The 11,462-nt window shown below is 52.6% G+C and overlaps 1 protein-coding gene across 2 annotated transcripts; it reads right to left on the minus strand.

The window, feature by feature from the left end:
* Positions 1 to 878: 878 nt before the first annotated feature.
* On the minus strand, positions 879 to 8,215 carry AOC1 (amine oxidase, copper containing 1). 2 transcript variants are annotated; one of them, XM_008565985.1, is made up of 5 exons: positions 8,140 to 8,215; positions 3,124 to 4,709; positions 1,976 to 2,261; positions 1,510 to 1,642; positions 879 to 1,193 (listed from the first exon to the last, which is right to left on the minus strand). In XM_008565985.1, exons 2-5 carry the CDS (start codon positions 4,703 to 4,705, stop codon positions 927 to 929), a joined length of 2,268 nt encoding a protein of 755 aa, XP_008564207.1. In that variant the 5' UTR covers positions 4,706 to 4,709; positions 8,140 to 8,215; the 3' UTR covers positions 879 to 926. The 2 variants fall into 2 exon arrangements, with proteins under 2 accessions (XP_008564207.1, XP_008564205.1); XM_008565983.1 differs by lacking the exon at positions 8,140 to 8,215 and having other exon boundaries at positions 927 to 1,193; positions 1,510 to 1,696; positions 3,124 to 4,705.
* Between the last annotated feature and the right edge of the window lie 3,247 nt (positions 8,216 to 11,462).

Raw genomic sequence — 11,462 nt, forward strand, 5'->3', positions numbered from 1 at the left:
CCTCTCTGACGTCCCTCTGAGGAGATGCTGTGATTACCCTGGGCTTGTCCCCAGCCCCTACCTGTCTACCCGGCCCTCCCATCGCCCAGCCCTCCCTACTTGTCCCCCTCTGTTCCCTCAGGCTCTCATCACTCAAAAAACAAACAAGAAACAAACAAAACAACCATCCATGTGAAGACAATTATATATAACCTCCTCTCCTTTTTTACACAAAGTTAGCATACTATAAACACACGTATATAATTCTACACCTATTTCTTTTTCTTACTCAACATATCCTGAAGGTCTTTCCTATCAGTGCACAGGGTGTCCTCATCCACACCTCCTTTTACAACCACCCAGAGCTGCACGTGTGTTTGAGCCATAGTTTATTCAACTGGTCTTTCCTGTAGGTGGAAAGTCAATCGTTTCCACACTTTTGCTGTTACAAACTATGCTGCAATGAATCACTTTATACATATATTTTTCCTGCATGTATGGATGGATCTTGGGGATAGCCCCTAGAAGTCAGATCAGTCTGCCAAAGGGTAAAGGTATTGGTAATTCTGCTAGATTTTCCCACAGTGTCTTCCTATGGTTGTGCCATTTTGCGTGCTTCATAGACGCTGGAGCATTCTCCAACGGCCTCCCCAAGAGGGAGTCGTCAGTCTCAGGTTTTTAAAAAACCCATCTGATGGGTAAATCTAGTATTCCACTGAGCTTCTCTGCATCAGTAACGGAGGTCTCTTCTGGAGTGCAGTGTGAGAGGGGCCCAGGGCCGTGTGCTCTCACACCTGCACACATGTGTCCTGCATGCGTGGCCTGAGTGAGGCCCTGGCCCACTGTGCCTCCCCCAAGAAGCAGCACACAGAGCTGGGTGCTGAGGGGCTCACTGTCCACCCTGTGGGGCTCTCGGGCTTCTAGGTGGGAGTTGGGGGCAGTGTCCTTCACACGGGTCTGTAGGTCCCATTGTAGCTAAAAGGGGGAGGCATTAAACAGTCCTTGTCTTCAGGGGTCCAGCGCTGGATGTGGTTGGGGCCACTGTCTTGAGGCCACACGATGACGGTGTCTCTGGACGCCAGGGATGGGTCTTCAGGGAAAAAGTTGAAGGGCCGGAGCAGGAAGCCCACAGAATTTCCAGGTGTGGCTGTGCTGGGAATGTCCTCTGAGTGGGGGATGTGCAGGAAGCCCACCGTCACCCAGGCCACCAAGTCCTGCGGGAGAGAGGAGTGGGCTTCAGTGGCAGGGTGGTGCTGAATCCTGATCACTGGAGGCCACTCTGGCCTTTAGGCATTTTCAGCCATGCCTAGAAACTTCCTGAAATCCTCTCAAGCCCCATTTTAAAGAAATGTGCAGATCTGTGGTGACCTCTGAACTTGCCCTCCACACAGCAAACCACCGCTCTTGGTCCCAGGGACAGATCCAGGCACAGGGTGGTTAGGAGTCTCTGATGGTGAGGAGGGTGGTCTTGGGCTAGGGCTGGAAGGGGGCAGGGCCAGAGTTGGGCAGGACTGGGGGCAGGGCCAGTACCTCATTTTCAATGTTCTCATTGTTGTGAAGAAACTCTTCAAAGACCACAGGTGGGTCCCAGGGGTCATTCTGATTGTAGATGCTGCTGCTGCGCAGCTCAGATTCCCGGTACTTGGTCACTGCCAGGGGATACCTGCCGGGCAGAGGAGAAGCCAGGTGGCTCTGGGCGCCAGGGTGGCATCCCACCCTCCCAGGGAACATCTTCAGGGTCAGTGATGGAGAAAGTCACTGCCTTCCCCCAAATGACAGTATCTTAGAGGAATCAGCAAGACCAGCTGCTGTCAACTGATGTGCAGTGCTCAGCAAGAGTCCTCCACTCACCCGCCCCAAACTCACAAAGACACATGCCCATGACACAGACACAGAATCTCAGAGAAAGAAACACAGACAGACACAGACACAAAGACATGCACCAACGCCGGGGGGAGCTTCTGGCCCTCCACCAACCTCCCTGGGCCCCCCTCACCTGGCCCACGTGATGCCCCGCTCCTCCTGCCAGCCCAGGGGCAGCACTTCGTGGGCAGAGGAGTGGATCTGCAGGCGGTAGCTGCGCCTGTGGCCCCAGGGGTTCTTCTCAGGGCTGGTGAAGAGCAAGAGCTTGGGCAGCGCCCGTCCAAAGCGGAAGGCTGCCTGGCGCTCCCGGGGGTACTGCGTCTGCTGGAGAGTTGGCTGGACCAGCTGATGTCCTGGGCTCCAGGGGTTGGTGATGTTTTCCAGCTTCATCTGCAATGTCTGGAAGCTATTCTCGGTGCCTGGAGGTATGCAGGGACAGGGAGAATGAGAATCAAGTCCCAGAACGGACTCCATTCTGTACAGGATCGTCATCCTAGACCACATCTGACAGCCAACCATCAGCCACAAAGAGAATGTTGGGACAGGCACTGGGCCAGCTGTGTGTGTGCGGGGGGAGGATGAACAAAACCCCAAAAAGCAGAGGAGCTGGAAGACAACTCTGGGTCAGTCATGGCAACTGCGGTGATTCTATTGTGACTCTGGGCCACTCCTCTCAGGGTCTGTGCTCCAGCCTGTCTACTGTGGCTGCAATCCCAGAGCCATCTTTCTCCAGGCGTGAGGGGCTGTGTCCAGTGTCCTCTGGGACCAGAGGGGAGAATTGGGCTGAGCCGGTGGAAGCCGCCATCTGGTCGTGGTGGCCTTGTTCTGTTACAGGACTTGACGTCAGGCCAACCCATTGTTCCACCCATTCTTTTACAGTGACATCATTCATCTAAGAGACACACTGGGCATCCCCAGATGACACTACACTCCATCTCAACGTGCTAGGCAGTGACATTTCTTATCTTCCTGAGGACTGTCTCCTCTCCTGCCCCTTGAACCTTTCTATGCTCACTCCCCACCCCCACCCCCTTGGGGCTCGACACAGCCCCAGGGCAGGGACAGCGTCCACACTGTCACATCCAGGGTAACCCTTGGGCACTATTCACTTTCTCCATTTTTCAGGGGCATGCAAATTACTAGTTTCAGGTTTTCCAGAAGCAGGCTGGGCAATACTCCTGCTTTTCGGCCACCAGAGAGTTTTAGGGCCGTCTCCTGAGGAACGTAATTTACTGATCCCATGCAGATGTCTGGCTGGGAGCGTCTGGTTCTGAGTCCTACCTGCCACGTCCAGGTCGACGCGGTAATGCACTAAGTGAGTGTGCATGTTGCCGATCAGGTGGGTGTGCAGACGGGTGCCATGGCGCAGCCCCTCGGGGGTGTAGAAGGTGGCATGCACGTAGCCGGTGGCGTGCATCTTTGCCTCCATCACCCCGTTGGAGTAGAAGATGAAGTCCCAGATGTAATCGTAGTTGTAGACTGTTGAGATTGTCCGTAGCACCAGCACCTGGCCCTTCAGCCCCGCATAGAAGTTGAAGCCTCCGCTAAAGTTGGAATCAAAGTGCCGCCGAATGGGCACGCCTGTGGGCATCTCAAAGAGGCAGATGGCTCGGGGATAGTGGACGGGGCCATCGGCGTCGTAGTAGTGGAGGGCGTCCAGGAAAGTGGCGGTGTCCGGGCAGTCGATGCCGGGGGCTAGCTCGTGAGTGAGGGTGCCCAGGCCCCAGCCCCCGTCGATGTACTTGGTCTGCATGCCCGCGGGCGAGTGTCCCCCATAGAACGCCACGGCCTCCTGCACGCTGACCTCGTAGGCGATGCGCTGGCCCTGGAAGTGCACGTTCAGGACCTGCAGGCCGGTGGAGGAGCGTAGCCGGAAGGCGAAGGCCCAGCCCGCGTACAGCACTGCGTTGCCCTCCAGCCTGTAGCGGGGACCCTGCGGCTGCACCAGGCGGGGACTGCTCACCCCGTGGGGGGTGGAGAAAGGCCCACGGGGCTTGTAGGAGGAGAAGAGGGGCGGCTCCTCTGTACCCTCCTCCCCCTTGGCCCCAGGTAGGGGGCCCTCCAGGACCACCACGTCCACCTGTCCGTCGGCGTACTTCTGAGCCAGCTCTTCTGGGCTCGCAAAGAACTTGCCATTGTACCAGACCTGCTCCACCGTCCAGCGCCGGGCATCTGTGCTCGCGTGGTCCACCAGGAGCTCCAGCCCAGTGGGGTGCAAGAAATAGCCCTCCACATACCGCTGCAGGATAAACCAACTGCGGCGCTGGCCCGAAGCCAAGCCGCGGGGGGCCACGTCGCTGAAGGTCAGGCATCTGTCCTGGCAGTCTTGGAAGGAAAAGCCTGTGGTATCAAGGAAAAATTGATGCAGGGGCTTGGTGGCCTCCTTCAGGGTGTCGTAGAGGAGAGTGTACTCTGCCTCAGAGATGGGCCTGGATGCCCAGGAGGGCAGGTGCTGGTGCTTGAAGGACAGTGCTCGCATGTAGTAGGGCCATGGCAGGGGCCCCACAGCAAACTCGGTGACATTGGGATGCTCCTGGGCTCCAAAGAAGATAACGGCACGGGCTTCCCGGACAGGACGCCGTTCACCCTTATCCAGGAATCTCAGCACGTGTTGCTTCTTGGGCAGCAGCATCTCAATGAGGAACACGGAGTTCTTGGCCAGGGTCAGTGCACTGGAGGACTCCAGCTGCAGCTCCTTCCTGGACCAGAGGAAGCTGTGCACGGCCTTCAGCTCCTGGGCGCTCAGGTCGGCGAACACCCCAGCCTTGCCATGCAGGGTCCATGCGGGGTGCTCTGTCGCAGCCACCTGCAGCACCAGGGTGGCAGCCACTGCCCAGCCGAAGGCCAGGGTGTTTCGCCCCATCACTCTGGAATGTAGCAGAGAAGATGAAGTTAGCTGTTATATGGGAGGAAATGAGTTTCCATCTCTCGGGGGTCTTGGCATCCCTCGGCTTTGGGGTTTGTGTGCCCCACCCTGAGCTGGAGGCCGTCGTGGGGAGCCGGGCCCCATGCACAGTTCCCAGCACTGTCCATGTCTCTGTCCAGGCTTACATCAGACTTCATGAAAATCTCCACGAGGGCTTTTCATTCTGATCTCTCCTCATTCATCTGTAAACCTCTCACAGTCCTGTGGACCTGCTTACCTAGGTAAATGGCTCTTGTCTCTCCACCTCGAGGTTGCTCAGCCAGGGGCACTGTGAGTCACAGCAGCCAGAGGCTGTGACCCTTGCATGCCCCAAAGTGCTTATTGTGTCCTGGAGAGACAGAGAACTGTATTGACAGCAAAGCTACATTTCTGATGTAACAAAATACTTTTTAGGTAGACGCATTTTGAAATTTAGTGCAGAATTTTGAAATCAAGCTGTCTGGGTTCAAGTCCTGGTAAGTCACACTGCTAGGACTAGCTGTGTGACCTTGGGCACGTTGCTTAAACTCTCTGGGGCTTCATTTTCTCAACCGTAAAATGGAAATAATAACAACAGTACCTATCTTCTAGGGTACTCAGAAGAAATCAATTGGACAGTAAGTAGGAAGTACTTGGAGCAATGCCTGTCTTACAGGAAACACTCCAGAAATGTTGGCTATTCTTTTTAAAGTAAATCATGATGTTACAGTCTGTCGAAACCAGTACACTTAGAGTTTTAAACAACGTCTAGTAATTCAGCTGTGACTGGGCTGCAGGCCTGTGGCTTTGAGGGAGAGGACGAGGGGCCAGTTCTGCCCAGTTTCTCTCCTTCCCCGTGGTCTCTTGACTATCCAAGGCTGACCGGGAGCACCTTGGGGGTGGGGTTCCCAGGTAGTGATTCAGGGAGATGCCCTTTCTCTTCCCTTTTGGGAGGAGGGCATGGTCTTCACCTCATAACTCCATCCCCCAGGCTGCCAATGCAGTCCTGTGCACACAGCTGAAGTTGGAGACCTCGGTGTCCACCACTCTGTCCTCCCTGGTGCCTGGGGTGGGGCCGCCCGTCATAACCTACCATGTGCAAGAGTCTCTGGGAGACCTCGGCTCTCACACAACCTCTGCTGCAGCTACTGGCCGTGGGTCTCCCAGCCTAGTTTCTCCAGACCCTCAAGTGTCCTCCTTGATGCTACTGGCCCTGTCTGGAGGGTCACCTTCCTCATGTCATTTCTCCACAGAAGAGCTGCCTTCGCTGCCTTTCACTGACTTCCTAGAGGCTCCAAGTCGACCTGGGAGTCCCTCCCTACAGGTGGTGCTTGGGGTATGAGGCTTGACTTACACCTCGGGCATGCAAATGGGATGAAGGACTCTGAGAGATTCCTGGGCTCACAGGTAATTGCCTTTTGCTCCCCAAATCAGAACTCTTGGGGACAAATCTAGAGGAAGCATTTTCTCCTGTGCAGACACACAGGCACAGAGAGTTAATCCAAATCCATTCCTGGGCCTTATAACATCTGCCTTGTCCAGCTTCCTCCTGGGTGGCCCAGAGCCCACCTGCAGGGAGGATTGGGGGCAGCGGGGCTGGGACTTGGGGTGCATTTCATCCCAATTGGCGTCAGGTATAACTGAAATACAGCAATGCTTCACTTTGGAAGAGAACCTGACCACCACGGACACTTCGTTTTTGCTTTTGTTTTTTGGAAATTGTATTGCACACATGCTGGGAACACAGACCCTTTGTTAAATACATTGTATTATTTTATTTTATTTTGCTTTTTTTTGGTGGCTGGTAGTACAGGGATTGAACCCTGGACCTTGGTGTGATCCGCATCATGCTTCAAGTGAGCCCCCATTTGTTACCTAGAGGTCCCATTTCCCTCGTGGATTCTTCCCTCCCATGAAGCTCACCCTCATGGTGTCTCTTTCCCACCCAGCTCTGTGCCAATTTCATACCCTTTGCCTCCTTTCAAAGTTGGCTAAAATCCTGCACTGCCAAGGAACTTCCTCTTTTGCCGCTACTTTTCCACTCCGAGCCCCTCAGCTCTTTGGTATTTTATGTGGACGCTAATGAGCACTTCTGCAGATGTAGATCACTCATGAGGTGGCAGGCTACTGGGAGCCACAGCCCTTGTCCTGGCCCTGGCGATCAGAGGATCAGAGCGAGGCCGGTCTGGAGGCCCCCCTCTCTGCCCTGCCAGACCCCTCTCCCCTCACTCTCTCACGCTGCTCTGGCTTGGCTCCCTGGTCATGGCCCATCGTGGGTACATCCCTCTGGCTGCTTTGTCTTGTCCCACTGGTGCTGGTGGGAAGGCCCAGCGACTCACATGATCTCAGGGGTGCTCTTGGGGACCCAGCCTGAAGGAAGCAGGTGAGCCCAGCCAGAGCCAGCAGGAAGTTGTGGGGTGAACTCTTGTTCAGTTTTAGATGAGCCTCTTTTTTTTTTTTGATAGACTTCAATTTTTAGAACAGCTTTAGATTCACAGCAAAACTGAGTGGAAGGCAGAGTTCCCATATACCCCTTACCCACCCTGCAACACCACGCGAGCGTCCCCCATTATCAGCATCCACACCAGAGTGGTGCACGTGGTACGACCAGCGAGCCTGCACTGATGTGTTGCGATCACCCAGAGCCCGGAGTTCCCATTAGGGTTCACTAGGATGTGGTCTGCATCCTGGGAGTTTTGACAAGTGCATAATGACACGTGTCCACCAAACAGAATCGAGTATCAAACAGAATAGTTTCACTGCCCTAAATATCCTCTGTGCTCACCTGTTCGTGCCTCCCTCCTCTAACCCCTGGCCACCGCTGATCTTTTACTGTCTCCGTGGTTTTGCCTTTCCCAGGAAGTCATACGGTGGGAATCATGCAGTGTAGACTTTTCTGACTGACTTTCTTCACTTACTAAGATGCACCTAACGTTCTTCTGTCTTTTCCTGCTGGGCCTCCTTTCTTTTTTACAACCTCTTATCTGCAGATTTCTTTCTGCTTTGCCAAGAAGGAGAGAGATACAGAGGAGACCTTTACCTTCCCCAGCACAACCCTCGGTTCCAACGTCCAAATGGGCAGCAGGGATGGTAGACGATGGCAACGGTGCCATGAAGGACACGGGAGATGGTGGCAGCTGGTGAGGCCTCCGTGCCATAGACCAGATGCATGCCCTCCCCTCCACCGCCCACCTCCTCGCTGTGCCTTCCTTCCTTGCCCCTGGCCAGTCGGTGCCTGCCACTGAGAGCACTGAGAGCCTCTGTGACTTGCTCTGGGATCTTGCCCTCGCTGGCTGGCCCTTCTCTGTGTCTTTGTTTCTCCTGCCCCTCCCTCCACGCCCTTCTTCCCTTGCTTCTGTCCTCTGCTTGGTTAGCCCCTTCTCAGTTCTCCCCAAACATCCCATGGAACGCACCTGTGTGCTCTGCTCCCTGCTCACCTCTGCCGCCAGCCTTTGTCCTTGAGCACTGATCCTCGCCTCCTTCTTGAAGACTACCGACCCCGCCCTGCAGGGAGGGACAGGGCGAGGCATGGGTCGATCAAGGTGGGGCCTAATGGCTCAGGGGGTTGCACGGTGGGCAGGGACTATGGCATGAGGGAGTGTAGGGCGCTGGCTGTTATTTCCCTATTATTTGTCCTGTCATAGTGCCACCTTCTTCAAGAATTGTCCTTGGCTTTCTCTGTTACAGTCTATGCAATGTCATAATCACTTAATGTAGATGCTATATTTCAGAGGCCAGAGATAAGGATGAGGGGAAACTTACTAGCCAGTAACTTCACCTGAAGCTGACATATGGACCAAGGCAGGGGTGGCAGAGACTGACACAGCAAAACAGAGAATTCAAGAATTTGGCCCATAGGTCCAATAGGGAACTAGTGACAGAACAGTCTGGGAGAGAGGAGACTCTGAGTTGAGACCCTAGAAGTTGTATTGACCATCCCTGGGACCCTGACTGGCTTCAGAAAGGAGGGAGGACCTGGATGGGGAGGAATTCGATCAGGATGGCCAAGGCTATGGCACAGAGAGGAGAAGGGAAAGGCAACTGGGGACAGGTGGTGCCTGTGCAGGGAGACGACAGTACTAAGAAGGGGCTCGGGTAGGTTGAGAAGGGCAAACGTGGGCAAGGGAGGGCTCCTGGTTAGAGGGGAAAGAGTAGAGTCAGGACAAGTGCATGTCTGGGAGAACCAAGAGGTCATTATCCCCTTGTCACCAGTGCTCAGGGACTGCTTGCTATGTGTGGTTGTACAAAATATTTCTCATCATTATTTTGACCTCCTGACCTCCTTACCTATTTGAACCCTTACCTCACACCATACACACAAATGAACTCAAAATGGGTCAAAGACCAAAATGTAAAAGCTAAAACAACTCTTAGAAGAGAACACAGGAGTAAATCTTCTTGACCTTGAGTTTGGCAAGAGCTTCTTACATGTGACCCCGAAGCACAAATAACTAAAGAGAAATAGATTAGTTGGACATCATCAGAATTAAAAACTTTCTTGCTTCAAAGGACACCAACAAGAAAGTGAGAAGACAACCGACAGAATGGGAGAAAATATTTGCAAGTCATATATCTGACAAGGAAATTGTATCTAGAATACATAAAGAACTTGAAATCCCTAATAAAAAGAAAACCCAATTAAAACATGGGCAAAGGATCTGAATAGACATTCCTTTGAGAAAGACATACAAATGGCCAATAAGCACACGACACGAAGATGGTCAACACCAGTGGTCATCAGGGAAATGCAAATCAGAACCAACGAGGTAGATGTCACTTGATGTCCACTAGGGTGGCTGTGATAAAAACGTAAGATAACGTGGAGAAATTGGAGCCCTCGCACATGGCTGCTGGTAATGTAAAATGATGCAGCCACTTGGAAAACTGTGGCAATTCCTCAAATGACTAAACGGAGTTACCTTATGACCCAGCAATTCCACTACTAGGTAAATATCGAAGAGAAACAGAAACACATGTCCACACAGAAACTGGCACACACACATTTGCAGTAGCATTATTCACAGTCGCCACAAGGTGGAAACCACTCAAATGTCCCTCAACTGACGAATGGATAAACAAAATGTGGTCTATCCACATGACGGAATATTATTCAGCCATAAAAAGGAATGAAGTGCTGACACATGCTACAACATGCATGAACCTTAAAACCATTACGCTAAATGGAAGAAGCCAGTAACAAAAGACCACCTATTACATAACTCCATTTATATAAGAGGGGCAGAATAGGTAAATCTGTAGATTACATCAGAGGTGCATTAGTGGTTGCTTAGAGCTGGGTGGGATGATAGGACAGGGGGTGAGAGCTCATGGGTATGGATTTCTTTTTGAGGTGATGAAAATGTTTCAGAATTGGCAGGTGATGGTTGCACATGTCCATGAATATACCGGAATCCATTGAATTGTACACTTTAAATGGGTGAATTGTAAGGTATGTGAACGACGTCTCAATAAAGCTGTTTTTAAATTTTTTTATATTTTCCCACCCCCCCACTATCAAGCTGTTTTTTTAAAAAAGTGAAAGGACTAACATCTAGAGTACACCAGGAACTATTGCAAATCAGCTAGACAGAGGCAGCAACCTCCATGGAAACCCGGGTAAAGAATCTTAAAGGCAATATACAGAAGAGGAAGCCAAAAAGGCTAAAGAGCACATGCAAAGATGCTCAAATGTAGTGGTTGTTAGAAAAATGCAAAGTATTCAACAATGAGATAAGATTTTCTGCCCATTACTGATGAAATGAGAAAGCTGGATGATGCCAAGTGTTGGCAGAGATGTAGGGAAATGTGAACCTCATGTGTGGCTTGTGGGCAGGTTGGCACAGATGGCAGAGCCGTTCCAGAGTGCCTTTGCAGGGTGTGGACAAATGAGAAGGTTGTGTGCTCTACACACTCAGCAGTTCTACTCCTTGGTAGATAAGACAGAGATTTTCACCCAGGCCCAGAGGTAGGACACGGACATGAGTTGTTGTGGAGGTGCAGAGCTGGTGACCTCGGCGTGCCCATCACCAGGAGAGCAGCCAGTGCACATGTGGGGTGCTGTGCAGCTGGTGGATGCAAAGGCGTGGATGTTCACACAGCAGCTCACGTGAGTGGATCTTAAGATCATGGGAAGAAGCGGGATGAGTGACAGAGCACGATGCCATCATGCAAGTTAAAACACGTGCACACAGAGTCACCTGGCATGTTTTCAAGAACTGATATACATGAAAGGATACACATTAAACACATTAGAATGCTTGCCTGGGGGGAGATGGGAGTGGGAATACACCCACACATACAAGTGCACACACATACACACTCACACACACACGTACATACACGCATACACACATATGGGTGCTGCACGCACATACATACATACACACACGTACATGCATGCACGCATACAGACACATACAGGTGCACACACGCATACTCACACACTTACACACACACACACGAGTACATACGTACATAAGAAAGACAAGAGAGGGCCGGCCCGGTGGCGCACTGGATAGTGCGCCGCTTGGGAAGCGCGGCGGCGCTCCCGCCCGAGGGTTCGGATCCCACATACAGACCGGTTCCCACTCACTGGCTGAGCGAGGCGCGGGAGCAACACCGAGGGTTGCGATCCCATTGCCGGTCCCGGTCCGGTCTGGGGGCGACACTGAGGGTTGCGATCCGTTGCCGGACACGGAAAAAGACAAAAAAAAAAAAAAAAAAAAAAAAAAAAAAA

Source organism: Galeopterus variegatus, unplaced genomic scaffold, assembly GCF_000696425.1.
Source record: "Galeopterus variegatus unplaced genomic scaffold, G_variegatus-3.0.2 Scaffold216, whole genome shotgun sequence".
NCBI lineage: Eukaryota > Metazoa > Chordata > Mammalia > Dermoptera > Cynocephalidae > Galeopterus > Galeopterus variegatus.

Excerpts from the sequence above, each read along its gene's own strand:
- AOC1 (XM_008565983.1), bottom strand. The coding sequence starts at position 4,705 with ATGGGGCGAAACACCCTGGCCTTCGGCTGGGCAGTGGCTGCCACCCTG. Across the intron at positions 1,697-1,975 it reads CGGGGCATCACGTGGGCCAG|GGTGGGATGCCACCCTGGCG; the intron begins GTGAGGGGGGCC and ends GTTCCCTGGGAG. Across the intron at positions 1,194-1,509 it reads ATGAGAACATTGAAAATGAG|GACTTGGTGGCCTGGGTGAC; the intron begins GTACTGGCCCTG and ends TCTCTCCCGCAG.